The sequence below is a fragment of the Merops nubicus genome, unplaced genomic scaffold (assembly GCF_000691845.1).
Source record: "Merops nubicus isolate BGI_N331 unplaced genomic scaffold, ASM69184v1 scaffold11241, whole genome shotgun sequence".
Classification (NCBI taxonomy): domain Eukaryota; kingdom Metazoa; phylum Chordata; class Aves; order Coraciiformes; family Meropidae; genus Merops; species Merops nubicus.
In genome coordinates, this window is record NW_008587615.1 from 8,117 (window position 1) to 28,678 (window position 20,562).

The 20,562-nt window shown below is 38.3% G+C and overlaps 1 protein-coding gene across 1 annotated transcript in view; it reads left to right on the top strand.

The window, feature by feature from the left end:
• Positions 1-15,944: 15,944 nt before the first annotated feature.
• LOC103781274 (arf-GAP with SH3 domain, ANK repeat and PH domain-containing protein 1-like) overlaps positions 15,945-20,562 on the top strand; it is a gene marked incomplete at both ends in the record, with an annotated part of 63,491 nt that continues 58,873 nt past the window's right edge. Inside the window, 1 exon segment of the mRNA XM_008948983.1 lies at positions 15,945-16,017. Within this exon segment, the coding sequence (XP_008947231.1) occupies positions 15,945-16,017 (73 nt within the window).

Genomic DNA, 20,562 nt, shown 5'->3' on the forward strand with positions numbered 1-20,562 from the left:
AATGCAGAGAATTTTGTATAGAAATGAGCACAAAATTTAAAGAAGTGGTGGATGAGTAAGCACATAGTAGTCTAAATTCTATTGCCTCCTGAAAATGAGACTCATCTTTCAATAAGAAGTCTTTGGTACTGGTCTCAATTTTCAGCACTGTTTACTGTGTTCTTGTTTGGACCATGCGTGTTGTTTGGAAGTGAATTTCCTAATTATCCATCTTCTTATGAGATGTCTCATGTCATGGAGCAGTTTTACAGTAGACATAACTGGCTTACTTCTGGATGAAAATAAACTGGAAGATGCACTCCCAACTGCTACTGAGAACTGGGTTCACAGAGCAGTTTAGATCTGGAGTAAATCTGTCTGAAATGCACCTTTTGTGCATAAAGTGTGTTTTGTTTTAAAGACCCTATCCTAATGTTGTGGTCTACTTGTGGCTATAGATATGATACTTATTCTACTGAGCAGCACAAATATGTGTGGTGTTGGGTTGTTTATTTGTTTTCTTTTCCTCCTTTATACCACAGCAAAGCCTTTCCTAGGAGGAGTTCCTCTTCCCACGCTCTCTGAGGGGGCTTTATTTTTGTGCACCATACTGAGGAGGGAGCTACGAGTAATAGATACCCCTTGAAAAGCTTCTGGAGTGCAAATCTGCTTCGTATTTGCCTTATTGTGGTGTATATTTAAATGCTTTTCCACTGTGCTGCTTGTTTTGCTTCATTGTTTGTGTTATTTCCTTAACACCAATTTGTTCCTCAGTGCCTATGACTTTGTCAGTTGAATGTCTGTAAAATAATCCCTTGTTTATGGTCCTCAAGCTCCATCTTTCATCTTTTATAACTATTGTGAAATGTACCATACAATCACATCCACCCTGGGAGATAGTTAGCTACAGTTGCCATCACCTACTGGATTATGTGTCTTTAACTATGATTTCTATTTATGTATATTGCACAAATTGTATGGAACTTGGGCATTAAACCAGCCTACTGCATTTTGGAACTCTCCAATTTGGTGATTAACGAGTAGTGCCTTTTATGATTATTCAGGATATAACTGGAGTTTGAATATGTTCCAAATGCAAATGCTTAGAAAAGTAGCTCTTTACTGAATCTTCTATTTATATTCCTCCTGTGAATGAGCTGGAGGTTTTCTTACTTTCTTCCTCGTGTTCAGGCAGAATACAAATCAGCAATAGGATTTTTTTGCATCATTGCACACAGCTTCCTTTTCTCCTGCTCTGTTCTGTTTGCATCCTGCTTTCAGCAGAGCCCTTAGCATTCTGCTCAGGACTGGCTCTCAGAGCTGAACAATGCGGCGTTCATGGAAGCTCTGAAAGGCTGCAGTTGCCAGGTGTAGGATTTACTCTCTTCGAGCTGCCTACTGGTAACTTGTACTAAGCCATGACAAAAATAGAATCTTGCAATGTTCTCTTGTGAGTTCACAAGGAAAGATTTATGGTCATGGGAATGTAAGTACCTTTGCTTGCTTGGCCCAGAACTGTCTCTAATCAAGGTGAGAAATGGATGTGTATGGGAAGAGTGTAGAAAGTATGCAGTGATATTTCTCTTGGTACGTTGTTCCACTGCTTTATGAGCTGGGACATTCTCAGCTGCAGGTCCATAGAAGCTGTTGAGACTGAACCAAGACTTTCTGACTTAAAGGCAGCATCACTAGCATGTCTTTTATCATTCCTATTTTCCATACCTTCAGTTTAATCCAAGCCTTTGATGACGTGAAATGGAGTTTTGTTGTGGTTTGCCTGGTAGACGTTCAATAATAATTTAATTTTTTTTTTGTTTGTTTTGTTAAAATCTTCTGTGTCAAGGTGGATACCTGTCAGATGCAGCATAGCTTGCTATCCTCATTGGTAAGGAGTTCAGTGAAGGGCTGGACTCAGCATGGTGCATGTCTTCAGTGTCTGATGCACCAATATTCTTTCCATATGTATAAAGAAAATCTGTATTTAAAATGTTACTTTTAAAAGGCTAGAATCTAGCTTAATAACAGTCAGTTCATTTTTTCTGTGAAAGACTGAATTTTATGAAAACAAAAAAAAGAGCTTTCTGAAAAGACTTTCTTCTTGTGTTCAGTTAGACGCTTTAGTTCAGTAAATTTCCTTTCACTGCATAAAGACTGGATGTTCTGGAATAATATGAAGTTAGTTGACTTCCACTCTTGGTGGGTATAGGATTTACCCTATAAGAGACAAAGCATCAAACAGCTGTCCTTATTAAGGCTGGCAAATAAATCACAGCTTTTCTTTTTCTATGACTATTAATAAACATTCTCCAATCTATACATGGTACAAGCAGCTTTTGTTCTCTTTTGAGTTTAAGACCTACTGTAAAATATACAATGGAAATTTGAACAAATTGCTTAAGTATTGGATTTCACTAGAGCACAGCAGTATGACTTGGGAAATGTGGACTAATGTCTAAGGGCCTCATACTTTTAAAACCCAAAATGTGCGAGCTGTTTCATTGGTATGGTGAACATAATTGTTCAGTTAATAACTTCCTACTTAATTAGTGCAAAAACTTTCAGTAAAATCTTCCCTCTTCTCTGTGTAAATTGCTTTTTGGAGTTTTGCAGTGATGGCTGATACTCGGATCTGAAGAACACAAAGCTGTGTGAAGGAAGAAAATTGTCCTAGTTTGCTACAGGGCTTTTTGTATGTTTTTTTCTTGCCCCCCCCAGTTTTTTTACTGAGGTTTGTTGCTTGATCTGGTGCATACGTGTTTATCTACAGGTGAATACCTTCTTGTTGCATCTTGCATAACAGAAATACCACTAGCCAGTGGAAGAGCAGCTCTGCTGGGGTAGTCCAGAAGTTGATATAGCCTGGGAGCTTTTCTGCCATTGCCAGCAGCAGGTCACAGGTGTAGGAAAAGGGCAGAGATGTAGGGACAGCTTCTCCAGCGTGATCTCCTGGCCTCCAATCGCTGCGGTTCAGGGTATGTCAGAACAAAGGTGTTAAATTTACGTTTAATGGTTACATTGAATTTCTCATCCATGACTTTTTCCCCCCCCCCCTTTTTTTTTTAAAGTATATAAAATTTCCGGTCCCACGAGGCGTTCCACAGCTTGCCTTATGCAGTACAAGGCACTGCACTTTTCCATTTTTAATTATTTTTTTTTTTATTTTTAAAGTGCTACCTGCTAGTTTAAGTGCTCTGCCCTTTGTGTCAGAATAGACTGTGTTTGGCTGTTGGATATTCACCTGTCTTTGCTCTTTGGGGTTTGTATAGGCCTGTGAGCTCAGGCAGAGGTCAAGCCTCTTGTCTTGACATGTGCTTGTCTCCAGAGATGCAGCGTTTGCCTCCTGTTAGATCCGAAGGGTTGCACCTACTGTCCCAGGTAATGAGGAGTAGATGGGACTTTTGAAGGGGCTCCTCTTTTAAGGGAAATTCAAGGTCAAGTATTTCTGGAAAAGCTACTGTCAGTTCCTACAATTTCTGTAGCACCACTTAATGTTTTCTTTTTGTTTAGCTCTCTCTGGAGGCCAGCTCTGGCTTTCAGAACTAAATTCACCTTTCCTAAACAGTGCCCTCTCTCTCGGAGTGAGTGCTGGAGCATGCTGAGAGGCAGTGCTGCTGGCTTGCAGTGCTGGGAGGTGTGGGGAAGAAAGGTCCTGTAAAAGTAGCAGGAGGTATTTAAACTAGGTTACTAGGGAGTTAATAACACCAAACACAGGAAGCTGTGTGAAGTGCCTTGGAGATTCTGTGTGATTGGTGCCATCAGATGCAGTAATCCTCTATAGCTGCTAATGCAAAATTTCAGTCTGTGCTTCAGCAGCGATTTACACAGATGTGAAGGTCCTGAGAAAACTCATAAGGAACTCCAGTTACTGTAGTTTAAAGAGATGACTGAGATTCTGAAAGACATAACCATTTTAAAATCAAGAGAAAGAATGGGAGATGAAAAAAGGAAATCTGTAGCCCAAGTCAGCCCTGCTGGCAAGGGAGAAAATTGTATTTAACTCCCGCAAGCATGAGCATTGCTGCTTTTTCAGAGTTGGTTGCTAAGGGTCCAAATTTTAGTCTCAAAGTTTATATGCAAGGAATCAAGCTGGGATGGAACAGATCTTGATATGGTTTAAATATGAAGTATCATCTGTCTTCTCAGACTATGGTCACATGGCAATTTTCATCTGTTATAAACTTGTGCATCCACTGAAGGGGTAGACCCACCATGTGAGCAGTTGTCTTCCTTTTTGCTGGCCAAAATGCAACAAAAATGCAGCTTTCATCTGATCTCATTTTTTGTCTTTGTGGTTTTCTGAACACCTAGTGTGCTGGTACGGAGGAGGTGGAGGGAATGAGTGGTTGGCAGAGAGGAAACAAGCAAACCATCTTTTTTGGATGCTGTAGAGCAACTGAGCACTGCAGCTTTCCACAGAAACCTGCAGGGCTGCCTGTTGACCTGTTGCTTCTGGAATGCTATTGATTTTAATCTTCATTTGCTTCCCCATTTCATCTCGCCTGTCCAAATTTTCATGATATTACTCATAATTTTTTTCTATATATTCATTCTGTGTTCCAAAGAGAGTCTTTTAACCGTACAGATTCAGGTAGCATTTATAATACATTTATTGTATCTTGTAGACATCTGGAACAGTGAAACAGTTGTCATTTCCTAAGGAAAAGGAGCAAAATCCATCTTCATGCATACGTCTCTGCTGAATTAAATTGGATTTAGAGGTTTTGAATTTTTCTTAAGAAGTATAACGAAGAAGCTGCAGAAATGTAAAAATGAAGAAAATATTTTTTCTGGTTAGGTAGAAGCGTTCACAGGAGGATACTGCATTTACTGGTGATAACGTTGTGTTCAGTTACCATTGTGTCCAGTGTCATCTAAGGGTGTTTATCATGGGACTACACTGCTGCCTAAATTTAGAGGTTTACGCTCTGTTCCTAGCTGCTTCTCTGTGAGAGCTCCTGTGCTATTACGTAATTTTGAAAAACTGCAGCCAGTTAATCTACTGTTGTTATAGAATCTCAGTCTATCTAGATTTTGGGCAAAATCAGTCATCATGTGAGCTTCCTGAGTATCTTTAATGCTGATGTTGATCTGTTTGTTTAAGCATTAGCTGCATCCATTAGTATTACCTGATACAGTTTTTAGAGAGCTGGAGTGAAAAAGATGTTTTTGAAAACTGAGATATAAATGCCACAAGTTAATGATTTTAGTGTTAATTTTGTGCTTGGAGGGGTGGGATTGTGTAGTTACAAGAAAAAAATCATTTGATTAAAATATTAATAACTGTTTCTGATAAAATTTACTTCATTATGTAATTACTGGTCTTTTAGGTGGATTTTAAATTATGCCATTGCTTTGTCCTATGTTTAAGTGTAACCTATATGTTCTAGTTACATGTTGCACATAAATGAAAAGATACATCAGCTGCATGTTCTAAATGGAATACAGTGGAGGTATTTTTATATCTGACAATATTTTAAAGAAAGTTGTTGCTATTGTGATCTAGTTGTGTTTGGGTTGTAAATTATGTCGGAAGCTTAATACTGTTAAGAAAATTTTTAGAATCTTCTCTAAGGGCATATGTTCTCTAATACAGTCTTAAAAGAGAAGTAGCGTAGGACTGTTTTTACCAAACACAACACTGGGTTAAAAAATGCTCTGAAGTAAGTAGCAGTTTGCTTGAAAAGCACTCAGACCATTTCCTAACATACTAGAAACTGCTGCCAAATTCCTTTAAGTTTCACTGTGGTTTTAAAACAATGCCTTTAAAATCAGGCCTGTATTTAAAGTGCCCTTCCTATGGAAGGGAGAGTGGTAGCTTCTGTGTGTAAGTCAGCATTTCCTTTCTGGACTTAACCAGTTTGCCAGTGGTCATAATGTGTGCCAGCATTCAAAATAAACCCCAGAAAATCTAAATAGATTATAGTCTTTGCTTTACATTGGATATCCCTTCTCATTTCACTGCAGTTTACTTGTATATTGAGAAAGCAGATCTCACTCTGGTCTTAAGTTATATATAGGATTATTCTGTCAATTAAAGCATATATATAATTCTGTAATATGTATTACATTTATGGGTTGAGTTTCTTTGGCCTCTGTTGCTTTTAGAGGTCTGTTGGTTTTCTGTACCACAGTGGAGTGAAGATGAGATGTGCATCTTAGTTTTCTAATGTACATTTGTGCTATTTTTGTGTGCTGATAAAAAGAAATGAAAGACAATGTAGGAGAAATTAGAGGTTTGTACAGGAGGCTTTTGTTATGAGAATTGACTATTCTGATTATCATGTTTCCTTTTCTGTAATTTCCTCCACTAAATTAAATATGTTCAGATGATATGTTTGTGGCAAAGAACATGACTTTGAAATTCAAAATTAACTGTAATGCTTCACATTTCAAACCCTCTTGTGCATTTTGTAGATTATCTCTGGCCAAAGTCTATGTATTGTGTATATATATTATAAAACTTCCAGTTTCCATTTTTAACTTTAACCTTAAAAACAATTAAAAGAACGAATGCATGCTTATTTTCTAGAATGCTTCTAGATTTGTTGTTATTCTCCCTCCTGTTGTTTCTTAAGGGTTAGATGATAGTTTCCTAGCTGGTCATTGGAGGTAGCTCTGAATTTTGTAGTCGGTAGAGGTGGTTACAGGTTTAAGATGATGTAAGATGAAATCTTATTGAGTCTGTCGTCGTAACACTGTCTAATAACAAAATGAAACTGAGCTGTAAGCAGCGGCCCAGAATGCTGTAGTAGTCATCGAGGTCTGTGTTGTAGTGGATATCCTTTTGTTATTATTTATTTATCTGGTTTTTGTTAAATATAATGAAATTCTTGAAATCTGCAGCGTGGAACAAATAGAATTTAGTTTATTTTTTTTTTTTTTAAACTATTCTAATACATTATATGCCTTTTTTTTTCTCTCTGAACAGAATAATTTTGAAGTGGAATATCACAGTCATGCAGCAATGTATGAATTTAAGTATTTCTTCAGGGGTTAGGAGGAGAAGGAGCATGGGTTGTTTCTGCTCTCAAGTAAGGGACCGCATCTCCCCAGCTTCTCCCTCTCCCCAGAATGTGTTTCTGATGTCCTCCATGCCTCTGCTAATGGCTGGTACCAGCTATAGAGAAAGAGCAATCCTGATGGAAATCTGTAGAGCTGGGAGGTGTAGCTGTGCTGTGAACTGCAACACCACCGTGGGGCTGGCGTTGGCCGAGCGAGGGAATGCTTCATCTGTCCCCCAGTGTCGCTTCTGAGCTTCTGTAACATTCACAGAATCTGTTCAATATTTGAAGAGTATTGCTGCCTGAGAAGGTGATAATCATAACTCCTGAGACCTGATGTACTGCAGCCTCCCTTTCTGACTAGATAATACCTGCCACTTACTGGGATAACAGCTTCAATATAGAGCATGCTGCAAAATGTTTTGTGGCTTAGAAAGAAGAAGAAAGAGAAGTGTTAACATGGGAGGTAAATACTGTGTGGTATTCAGCTCTGGGGTGGCAGCTGGAGAGTTCTCCTGTGGGTGACATTTGCAGTCGGAGATGAGGGGTGTGGTGTTTGTGTGCAATTCTCCAGAGACTTGAGTGCTACCTTTCCAGTTCAAGTTGGTAAGAATCCCATTTCTTTCTAGTAATTCTTCTGTGTGAGAATGGCGAGGCACTGGAACAGGTTACCCAGAGAAGCTGTGGATGCCCCATCCCTGGAAGTGTTCAAGGCCAGGTTGGGTGGGGCTTTGAGCAACCTGGTCTGGTGGAAGGTGTCCCTGCCCATGGCAGAGGGGTTGGAACTGGATGGTTTTTATGGTTCCTGCCAACCCATTCTATGATTCTAGAATAAATCTCTATCTGCTAGCCTGGCACTTTATAGTGTGGTTTTTTGGTTTTTTTTCCCCTTTTTCTTTCAAATTATGAGTATCTTTAATAAATTTAATTATGAATTTTGTTTATATACTTCTACCAGAACTGTGTATTTCTATGCTGGAAAAAAATAATTTCTAGAGTATTATTTGGTAGCCAGTACTCACACTCAAAGTAATACATTTCTACTGGACTTGGAAAAAAGTGTAAGGAGTGGTTTGTGAGAGCCCAGGTACAGAACAGACTTCTGTTTCTTAGATTAAGATTGTTCCCTGTTAAGATCTTTGTACTTTAAAAGCACAATGGGCTTTTAAAGTAGTACTTGGTAGATTGCTAATGTGAACAAGGATCAACTCAGGGAAGAAAGATTGACAGTATGCCGTGACTTACTAAGACATAGAGCCAACAGCACTACTTATTTTTAAGCACAGAAACATTTATAATGTAGGAAGACTCTTCTATTTGTGTTCTGTCCAGCTGCTTGCTGGTGCTACACAGCTTTTATGCAACCAAAAATTGTGTTCACAAGTGGGGCATCTCCTACAGTGGTATCTTCAGGAGCTGTGGGGCTGGCTATGGGTTTGCTGGTTTCTGAGCTTTAGCCACATTTTGCCTCATTAATCACACTAGTGTGCTTAGCTGCTGCTGGAGTACAAAACAGGTAACTTTATGCTGCAGTGACATGAGCATTGGTCCCTGGTTTTGCTGTCTGGTTTCTGATCAGTAACAGTAAAGCTGACTCATGTAGTGAAGTGTTTGTCTATAGTGAAGCATTGCTGTTCAGCCTTGCTAGGGCAGGCACATTGCTTCCAGTGTAAAAGGAAGAATATTGGCACTGAGCAGTTGTGGATGCCCCATCATTGATGGTGTTGGAGGTCAGGTTGGATGGGGCTTTGAGCAACCTGATCCAGTGGGAGGTGTCCCTGCCCATGCCAGTGGGCTTGGACTAGATGATCTTTAAGGTCCCTTCCAACCCAAAGCATTCTGTGATATTTATCACCAAGATTAGTTTCTGCTCAGTGGAAGCTGTTGTAGAGCCTGTGCCTGTGTGGAAAATTTTGTATCTGTCACTGAGTGTTTTCAAGTGCTGTCAGCAGTTACAGGTTTTTCAGCATCTCCTACACAAGACAAGTTAGAAGACAAATCTGGCCTGTGTCATCATCATATCCGGAAATAAACCTCGTAGCTTTATTTTTCATTTGTCTCTAAATGTAACTTGTGCACAAAATGAGCTAAACTCAGAACTAGAAATATAACACAACTCAGAACTTAAAGGAGGAACTGCATAAAATATTGTTAAATACTCCTTGATGTGTCAGAGCGTGCACAAGATCAAATATTTGTTCTGTGCTCATTAGGAAAAAGGTGATGCTTAATTTTATCTGAACCTCTTCATACACAGATAGCAATTAGCATCTGCATTTGTGTTCTCGCAGAAAAGGCTTCTTGTTAGGAGCCTGCTTGCAAAGAGGGATCCAAAGATCAATTGTCAAAAACAAATTACAATTTAGCAATACCAGACTTTTTAGATTTTAAAGGCAATGTCCACTTTACTGCCATTTGAGTAATACTTGAAGAATAATTTAATGACTATTATTTTTGCAGCTATTTTTAGAGACTACCCAAATGAGCTTGCTCATCTAATGTGACCTTCAGAGCACTGAAGGACTGATGATGTTTCTCACATACGCCAGTTTGGAGAGAGGCTGTTGGGTTGCATCAGGCCACATAATGGAACAGCAGGAGATGTGAGGGAAGTTCAGCTGATGGGTTCTCTATTAGGCTTTGGCGTTACCTGAAAAAAAAATTCTGTAAAAATGTATTTCCTAGATTTGATTCCTGATGCTCTTTTCATTAGTTTGTGGTTAAATACTTGGAAGGTTCCAATTTTCGGGGAAATCACAATTTCTTTCAAAAGAATGCTGGCTTTTAGTTGGTCTTATTTTGAGAGCAGCTGATAAATGGTGGTGTACTGAAAGATGTTGGCAGCAGTTACTACAGTGGTAAGTGCTTCTTGACGTGTTTTTTTTTTTGTTTGTTTACTTACTTTCATTTGGACTCTTTGGGTTTTAAGTCATTCAGGACACATTCAAGCTGTGCCTGTCTGTATCCATCTTTCACACAAAGTCATTCAATGTCTCTAGAAAATTCTTAACCACTCACCTATTTTTGTTACGTGGACATTTGCAGAGACCAACAGTGGGAAGCAGACTTCACGCTGGTGACTGGCAGGGCCAGTACAAACGGAGTGGAGAGGGAAGGACAGGCAGGGTGCTTTGAAGCACTTCTCTGTGATTCAAACACAGAGTTTGGTAGTCTCCCCATTTCTGAGCTGGGTAAACTACAGGAGACCTACACTTGACTCTTCTCTTTTGGTTATATTTCACTGGGGAAATTATTGTCTTGCTGCAATTTTAGTGGCATGTAGTAACTTGCTAACCTGTCTAGACTGCGTTTATTATCCATGCAATAAAATTTGGATTCTGTTGTGAAGAAAAGTGATGCTGGTGCAGAATAGCCATAACTGTGTAAGTTGCCATTGCTCTGCTTCCTTCCCTGGGTAGTGTAGCTGGGACCTGAGCAAATGGCAAGTGTGTCTTCTGGTGCAGTCACTGGTAGCTGTGAGTGACTTCTGTGCCAGGGTTAGCTTAGTGCAAATTGGTAAGAGACTTATTACTTTTAGTCCCTTGAAGCCAATCTATCATCCATCTGTTTTCCATGAAATAATTAATCTTTTATCTGACAATACATACTTGTGACTGCCAAGCATTCATTATACCTATTTTTGTGTATAACCTCAAATATTTTATACTTAACATGGATCTTTTTTTCATATATGAAAATAATTTCTTAAAATACATGGAGAGCTCTTTGTCATGAGTGCATAGATTATGCATACTCTAATAATCTTCAGGCTTCTCTCCTGGCTTTGTCTTGTGCAAAGTGTTATGATTGTTTAAAACATTTCTGTTTTTTAACATTATTTTTGAGAGTGGGTTTTGGTAGTGGCAGGATATGGAATTTTATAGGACAAACCTCCTAAAAATTGAGTGAAGTTCTAAACCTCCTCTGATATGAGGATGAGCAGCTTGTTCCAGTTAGAAAACGCATCTCCTCTGGATACTAATCTGCTTGAAGGGATTAATAATGTATGCTGTCATATTAATGTGTGTGTTTGTCAGTGTCTTGAGCCACTCTCCTCCTTCTGTTATTGTAAGGTTGAAACAGAAATTATCAGGGCTTTTCCTCGTCAGGTTGTAAAGGTTTGCAAGGTACACAAAATATGTTTGATGTTTTAATGGACATAGTGGGCTGAGGGGGCTGTAGCATCCTCTGTGCAAATATGTGCCTCTGGGATGGTGCTGATTCTAGAAGAGCTGGATTTGATATGTATGTGAAACACTTTTGTGATCAGTTTCGCTTACAGTAATTTTACATCAGTGAAAACAAGGGAGATTTTTGTGTTGTTCAAACCTTTCTTTCCATGTTTATTAGGCATAAATACCTCAGATCTGCTTAAGTATGATCTCTGGTCTATAGACTTTTGCATGCACGCAGATATATACATATTGATGTATACATATATATATATATGGAATAAAAAGACACAAGCCTCTAAAGAAACAACTAGTAGTCTGCCTAAATGTGCGTTTGTCAGGTTTTAGTACATCAAAGGTAGCAATCCAGAGTCTAGCATTTTACACACTGCATGAGAATATAATTTCTGCTTTAAAAATTAGTAGCTACCTGAATAGAGTGTGGCCCAAAAAAAGAGAAATACCTTTGATTGAGAAGGGATCAGATTCTAGGTGGTTGAAGAAAGGCAAAAGCAGTGTCCATGAACAGCAGTGCATGGCTCTGTCTTGTCTAGCAGCGAGGACTGCAGCTGGGTTATGGGATGTCAACATGCACCTTTTCCAGCCTGGTACTGACTTGTGTGCTGTGTCACGCTGGTAAAAGAGCACGTGCAGCTACCCGGTGATCTATATCAGTTAAATGATCTGTTGGGAGGACCCGCCCTCCCTCCACCCCGAAATTAATTTGGTTTTGTTTCCTCAGGCAGACAAGTTTTCCAGTTTTTATATTGGTATGAGGAGCTACCAGTAAATGTACATCTTTAGAGAGGGTGCTGTGAGAAGCCTTGCCTCTGAATATGAAATGGTGTCTGTAAGTACAAATTTCTGTCAGTGTGTGTCTGCCGCTGATGGAAGGTGAGCTCAATGCACAGTGCTCAAAAGGAGCCTCTGGTTTTCATGGAGCTGAGGTCATCAGAGCAGCTCCTGAGCTGGATCTCTGTGTAGCCAACATGGGTGCTCTGACTGAGGAAGGAGAGACACTGCTCCTGCAGTAGTACAGATTTGAACTAGGTTGGTGGCTTGAAATTGCAGTTCAGGTTGAAAGTAGCTGAACTTCAGCAGAAAAGAGAAATTAAATCTGGGGTGACTGTCTGGAGGATTCCAAACTGATTATTTAGAGCTTATCTTACATGATCAGGAGGTTTTCTTCTTGAACATCAGCTTTAATATAAGAGAATTCAGGAATATGAAACCTTGACAGGGTGTATGTCAGAGGTCACACATAGCCAATCTGCTGAGTATGAGGAGCAAGGATCTTTTCCTTATTTTATATAAGCAGCTTAAATATGGTGGGGTTTTTTTTCCTAATGTCTTCACTAAAGTGTCTTGGATTTTTTGTGAACAGTAATTTTCCATTATTTGGAATAAAGATGGAGCTTGTCATCAAGATGACCATTTTCAAGAGTAAAGCTTGGGTCAGCCAAAGAGGTAGCAAATCGGCATTGCGGGTGCCTTTAGTAAATTCTATGTCTTTTGAGAACGCCTAGGAGCGTTAGAAAACATTCTCCCAGGGAAGCTAAAAGGCCCTCCTGGGAGGAGGTGTCACAGAAACTAAGAAAGAAGCATTTTCCAGGAATGGGTGGTGATGAGGAAGAGTTTAGTATGTAGGAGGGTAGGAAGGATTGCCTCTGACTACCTGGAGATTGTTACAGAGACTCCTTGTTTCTCTAATGTGTTGATGTAGTTTTCAATAATATAAATTTATGTCACTTTACTGGAAGATCATATTTTGTGTTTTCTAAGGCAGGGAATAAAAATATTTAGCATTCTAAATACTGGAAAATAAAATTAATAGATACTACAAAAGCATGCTTTCACTGAGCTGGGGAAAGCAAGGCTGTTCCTGTCTAGTTTAATGTACTTAAAAGGTAACAGAACTCTGGAATAAAAGTTGATTTGAGCATTGAGTGCAGCTTACTTGCTTGGGAGCAGAATGCAGCTAACAATTGTTAGCAAAAGATGTTCAAGAAAAATGTAACATATTTGGAAACAAACACATATATTTGGAAACAAATACTGCAGTTCTGTGCAACAAACAAAACCAAACCACCAAAAAAGCCACCACCCAAGAACACCCAAAAAAACCTGGGTGACGGTTTTTGTGTACCTAGAATCCTATATTGGATTGATCTCCTGCTACAGTTGGCATTTTACACTCTGTGATGGGATACAGAATGGATTTGTTTTATTTAGAGAGTTTTGAATTAAGAAGAACTAGTTCACAGAAAGATTGTATTTGCAGTTATAAAAATGCAAAATTGAGCTGTGATGTCTGTCTGGCTTAGATCACCAGCTCCTTCAGGCAGTGGATGTCATCTCCGTACATTGCTTCACTCAGTGATTGCTCTCTTAAAATAATGAATGTTCCCTTCCCTCCTGGTCCCATAATACTGATTAAATTTAATTCTCTATCAAATCCAATTTGGAAGATTTTTCTAGCGTGTTTGTCCTAGTCTTCTAGATTGGTATCTTTAGGAACAAGTACAATCTTTCTTGGAGTAGTTGTATTTATTTTCTCCTCCTGAGTGTCCAGTTCCTTCATTCTTAGAATTTACAACAAAGTTTTATCTCTGAATCTCATCGATGTTAACTGTTGCTGTCTTTTCCAAAATACGAGTTTCAAATCCTTAGTGTCCTGCGTTCAAATTCTTCATAGACAAGTGAATCATTATTTTATTTTCAGGTCATTAAAGATAGAGAACTTTGGTGGAAATGCATGATAGCAACTGTCTGGCACAGGGCGCAGGCAGAAGCAAAAGCTTTTGACAGCATTTGCGAAGGATTCTAAGGAGAATTGTCTACTGTGCACTGTCTTGAAAAGGAACACAGAGTTCTTAATTTAAAAGTTTTAACTGTCAAGATGAAAGTTAAGTAAAATTTACTGTTTTACTGGGGAGCAAAAAGAATAGTTGTATTTACAGTTCTGAGTGTTTGAACTGTTGTTCTGCTGCAAATGAAAAACTGATGCTAGAAAGGATTAGAAAGCACTTACATAAATTTGATGGTTGCAGACTTTCTAGTTTTAGCTACCACAGAAGTGGTCGTGTGATTTGAGAACATGGTGGCTTTCAGGTAAAGAACAGAAACACTACATTTTCTTTTCTTACAGACTTCCATGTATTATTTAACACTAATATTTTGCTTGGTTGGAATTGGGCCACTCCAACAGAGAGCTATTACATATTAATTGCTTTCTCTGAGTTCCTACTGTAAGCATGCATGCACTGAAGCACCCACATGTATGACTGTGTCCAGTGCTTAACACTCCACTTGACCTGGAGATCCTGCTGTGGGTTTTTTGGAGCTTCTTAATGTCTGGTGCAATGTACTTTGATCGTCTCAGCTTGGACAGTGAAACCTCTGCTTATTGCTGAAGTGTTCACTCATAGTGTCACTGGTGATGACCCTCTCAGACGAGGTACACCCTGCTGTGAGAGTAGCTGTTGTTTTACCTTGGTCTACCAGTCCTCAGATATCACACCCACAGGAGCTCCAAGTTTTAAGCTGTCTGGATAATGTGGCTTCCCAACGGTCTCTGCACCATGAACTTTTTGGTTTACAACTGCTCAATTGGGCTGCTAACCTGACAGTGATTCTGAGTGTTTTGAACGTGAATATAATATGGCAAATACTACCAGCTTCATTAGAACTTGAGGTTGTTGATCTAATGTCACTTAGGTGAATGGAGATTGCTTAGGAAGTAAATAGGGGAAAAGAATATAAGAAATAATTTAAATTTTTCGCTGTGTGTTCTCCATGGATAGCAGGGAGCTGTGTACATGTTAGCTAGGAAGAATATCCCAAACTCATATTTAAGTGTAATGAACTGGACTGCTGTGCACAGTATCAGTATGTGGCTTTTAAGTTTCTTAATTTCACAAGACTAGACTAATGTTTATTTTGATTTTATTTTTTGCTTTATTATAATAGTTCTTTTTCATGTTAATTTGATTTCTCATATCAGATTGAGAGTGGGTGGTGGGAAGTTATGTTGCTTAAAAAAGAAAGTACCTGGAATTCCAATCCTAAATTCATCATTAGGTAATAGCATTTCCTTCTGGATTTTGAAGCTATTGTGGAAAACTTGAAATTCAAAATTATCTAATCCTGAAAATGCCTATTTGAGTATTATGACTATAAATATTTCCTTTCAGTCATTTATTATTTCAGTCGTATTATGGTGCACAAAATCAGATCTTAGTTATTTTCTGTGATTTGCTACTTTTCATCTTCTGTATTTATCAAATTCTCTTGTGAGGTTTGGGTAGGAAGTTGATGTGAAAGTCTCCATCCATAGTTGTTAAGACTATTACTGTGGGAAAACCACAGAAGTTAATGAGCAGTTTAGTTCTAGCAGAAACTACAGGGCTATAGTAGAAGCATCTACTCAGTATTGCTTGGTTTGGTTTGGTTTGCTTTGTGGTTTTTGTTTGTTTGTTTGTTTGTTTTTTTCCCCAAAATATATTGGAATTCGAATAAATGTTTTGTCCCTTGCAAAATTTAAATAGTGTTGTTCTTTTAGCACTGTCACTGCTGCTCTGCTCTGCCTTCAGAGCCTTTTCAGTTCAGCTCTTTAATTCATCCTGAAGGAGCTGAATGACCTTGGCCATTCCTGCAGGCTGAATATGTTGCATTTGCAGTTTTTTCCCAGCCTGTGAAACTACTTATGTTATGGGTTTCTTTCTTAAATGTTACAGTGTCTTATATTGTTGAATGAAGTAAATCTTTAAATTTTGTTTACTTCTTGTTCCAGGCATTGGATCAAGACAGAACTGCACTACAGAAGGTGAAAAAATCTGTGAAAGCAATATATAATTCGGGTCAAGGTAAGACATTATTTTCAGTTTTATCTGGGAACATAAGCATTTGATTTCATGTTTGGGAAAGTATCTTGTAATTTATCCTGTTGAAGTGTATAGCATAAGAGATGCTTATCTGTTTAGGAGTGTTTGAACTTAAAAATTTGCTTCTGATCATACATCAGATTAATGTGCTCTCTAGTCCCTTCGCCCTCAGTTCCTGCTAAAAGGCCTCTAGGAGAATTCCTGTGGTTAAATTTTCCTGCTGTCATAACATTTCAAGCAGTTGCCTTCAACTACAACAGTGACAAGACAGTGTCCTAGACTGAATTTATGGAGTGCATTTGTAAGTAAAATAAGAATGAGAACTTGTTAAAAAGTTAAACAAGTAGAAGTACCTACAGGTATTCTACAGATGTGTTTGTTTCTTCAACAGATGCTCCCCTCTCTTAACATGTGCAGTAAAAAATTATCTATTTTCCTTCTTACCTAAAGTAGTAGAAGTTTATTATCATTTTGCTTGTTTGAAGATACTGTTGGTATTTTATTGGAGCCATGCTAATAACTTCGGAAGGATGGAATGTGAATTGATAATCAGTTTGAGTGCAGTAACAAATGATGGTCAAAAACAGATCAATATATAAATTAGGTTTTAAAAATGTTACAAAGTATACCTGGCTTCTACCTCTGTTTCTCTTAAGCTCTGAAAACTCTGCTAAAGGCAGATAGGGCAGCAGAGCTGTTCACCTTCCAATAACTATGTGGCTGTAAATACTGGATTTTAGAAAATCCCAGTTCCTATTCCCTAGCAATAATAGTTCAGCAAATATTTTCCATATGCAGAGCCTCTTCTGAGTGATCTTAGTTTCTGTATTGTTTTGTGTGTTGGCCCACTAACTGGTGTTTCTAGAAGTGTGTGGGTTTTTTAATGCATTGTAGTTTCTTACCTTTTCTCTTCTATAATCACTAATATGGTTGCTTTTTTAGCACCATGTTTTACTCAGCTTTGCTGTAACTTCAGTTGATGATGAGTATTGTTGCAACAGACTTAGAAGCCTGTTATAAAAAGAGAATAGTATTTGACACATGGATTCGGTTTTTATGATTTTAGAAGTATTCAGATGCTCCAAACAGCTTTTCTGACTTACTCACTGAATTTCAAGACTGATGAAAACTGTAGAACACAGGAAAAGTATTATGCCTGTTTTGAAATACATAAATGATACTAAAAATTTTAGCTGTCATTTGATTTGAGTCTGTAATAAAAGTAATACTGTTTTCAGTGCTTGTAAGTAGGCCATACTATACTATGAACTAGTCTCAATCAGTAAAAATTTGGTTTAATTTGGTTTTAATTGGCTGCCTCTGTACTTTAAAAGGACCAGAGATAGTTAAGTAGCTGGTTTTGGGGTTTTGATTTGGTTTGGGATTTATTTTTTTTGTGTGTGCTGGTTTTTTTTTTGTTTTGTTTTGTTTTTTGTGTTTGGGTTTTTGTTTTTTTGTTTTTTTTTTTTTAACAAGTCTTATTTTGAGGGTACAAATTAGTATGAATGCTTTTGGGTGAAGAAAGCACTATACATAATACTCTAGCTCCCTCTTCAGAAAGCTGTTGTCATAGGCTACATTATAATGTGAAAAGGGGTAACAAGAAGCAAGTGCTGCAGTTAAGAGATAAACATAAACTACAAATAGTACGAGCAAGACTGAAAACCTGTTATAGTTGTGAAATTCTGTGAAAATAATATAAATATAGTGGCAGAATTAAAACTCAAATGCATTTTGCTTGCCTTATACAAAGAGAATTCCTAATCCAGATGTTTTTGCATCCTTCAGTGATGAAAGTAGATTTCGTTGATGTTTTATTTCAGATAAAACATACTGAAACTAGCTGTGGAATGCATTAGTGTTTATCAGTTTAAACAAGAATTAGTGACTATTTTCATATTTCAATAGAAAACCTCTAACTACATTTTTGAGAACTCAAAATTGGAATTTAGTTTTACAAATGTAATTGTTTGCTAGAAGGTGGGACCATATTTAAACCATTAGAGTAGGAAATGATTTTTTTAAAACTCCCCTTCTTCATAACCTCCTCTGAGAACTCTAGCTGCACTGGCGAGAAATGGTTTTTCAGGAGCAATAGAAATTCTTCTCTCTTCTGTTCAGTAATTCAATTCATACTCCACCAAAAGTCATAGCTAGTTTTTTTTTTTTTCCCTGAAGTAACATTTGCACAGTGACATTCACACAAGACAATGTCTCACACAGAGTTCTTCAGAAAGCCCTAGCCCTCTGGTGTGTTGGTTTATTCCTTTTCATTGCTGAACTATGAACCACAAGGGACTCTGTTCTGTTAGGAAGAGAACTTAAATGTCACCCAAATACTTCTTGCTTTTTGTGCACATTCCTCATCCATTTGTCTTATTTAGATTTCAGTCTGCCCTTGTGGAAATGAAAGCATACCGGCACAGAAATGTGGAAATCCCTTAGAAAGGTCCCATCCCTTTTTCACTATCTGAAAGGACTGTTTATGAAATCCAGGGAGATATACAGACTGATACCTCTTTTTCATGACTTCCTCTTTATCTGGCTTACTGTTTATTTCTGGCATGACAGATTGCATCTGTAAGCAGGAACCCATCTTACACGAGTGGTGCTTGAACTTAATGGATAATCTGTTCTGACCAGCTTTCCCATAACATTTGGATTGAATTATAACAGCAGTAGATTGCACAATTAGTTTTGCTGTAGATTTTTCAATAGCTCTTTTTCATTAGTTCCCTGGTATAACTCCCCAGTAGTCAAAAGAATTTACACAAAGGAGAAGCAAAAAAATCCATGCAAGACCAAAGATACTGAGCTGAACCGGCAGTCCACAAGGTCTCCCAAAAATGATCAACAACAGACGCTTGAAGTAGAAAAATGGTATGAAGATTCAGTGTGTTTTTTTTTTTTTTTTTAATTTTTCTTTAACATTTTATCAGCTCACAGGCATATGAAGGCCAGGAATTACCTGAGTCAGGACTGACAGCATGATGCTTGGTACTTACAGACTTTTACAATTCCTTTTGTCTAAGGAATTTAAATTCTTGTACATCTTTATCATTCGTAGTCTTGCGTCAGTCTGGTTAGATGCTCCCTTGTGAAGTTGTCCCATGTATGCACGTCAGGCCTTAAGTCACCTGAGGATGAGACTGAACCCATCCATGTCTCAAAGCATTGGCCTCAAGCCCACCAAAATGAGTCATTTGAGATGAAATGGAGGGACTTTTGTGTGTTCTGGGGCATGAGAGTTTATAGGGGGCTTTGAAGTGCCCAAGCTTGTTAGAGTAGTGTCAGAGGGCTTTTTAGTAGATGAATCCAAACTTAATGTTATCCACTCCATCTCTTGAAATAAGTTTCTGGTTTGAGTTGAGTTGTTTGCACAATTACCCACAATATCCCTTCTCTGAACTCAGGGGGTTTGAGGGTGGGATTTTTTTCTGTGTGTGTGTGTTTTGGTTTTGCTTTTTTAATTATTTTTTTTTTTTTTTTTACAGAAACTGTCACATTTAATCATCCTTACTGTCTTCAAAATGGCAGCATAGACTTTCTTTTTTAAAACAGGGAAGAGAAGTGAATTTGAGGCAACAAGGACAGGAACTGTACATGCTATTAAGGGTTTAAGCACACCATGGCAACATTTTTGTGTTGCTCCATTGCATACTCTGTCTCTTTCTAATAATTCCTGATCATAGAATCATTAAGGTTGGAAAAGACCTCTACGATCATCAAGTCCAACTATCACCCCAGCACTACCATGACCACTTAACCATGTCCTGAGGTGCCACATCTACAAGTTTGTTTGAACACCTCCAGGGATGGCGACTCCACCACCTCCCTTGGCAACCTGTTCCAATGCCTCACCACTCCTTCAGTAAAGAAATTCTTCCTAATATCCATCCTAAACCTCCTTTGGTGCAACTTAAGCCCATTTCCTCTCATCCTATTGTTTAGCTTTGGTTTGCTTGGTACTGAAGGTCAAGGCTATAGAACTCCAGAGACTTTCTTTATAAAGTCTAGTTGCACAATCATGTCTTAAAGATAGTAGTGTTTTCTCTCATGTGTCATGTTATCTAATGCACACTATCATGCCTTGGCCATTCTGCATGGGGTTCCTCATCTAACTTGGGAGCTACCCAGATGTGAGCGTGTTACCGTAGATTTTCTGCACTATTATTGCAGGGCTTGCAGGGTGGGATACATCTGACTTCCTCAGCAGTTACCTAAGGATGAGCCAAGCTGGAACATCTCCTGTGTTGAGTGGAAGGGGAAGGGTAGACCCCAAGCTCCCATATGGATATCTTTGTTGTAAAAGTCTGTGCTTGGACAGATCAATCTCATCTTTATAGTCAGCTTTGGTTTCTGTTGCACTGAATAATTTATAGTAGTGTATGGAAAAGAGGAACAGTTTATCACTCTGAATCTTATTTCCTAACTGTTTATATGTTGTTAAACAATGTTGGCATTATCACTGTTTCATACAGGATTCTCTGGTGGCATCCCTCTGTTGAGAAAATTTACTCTGTACTC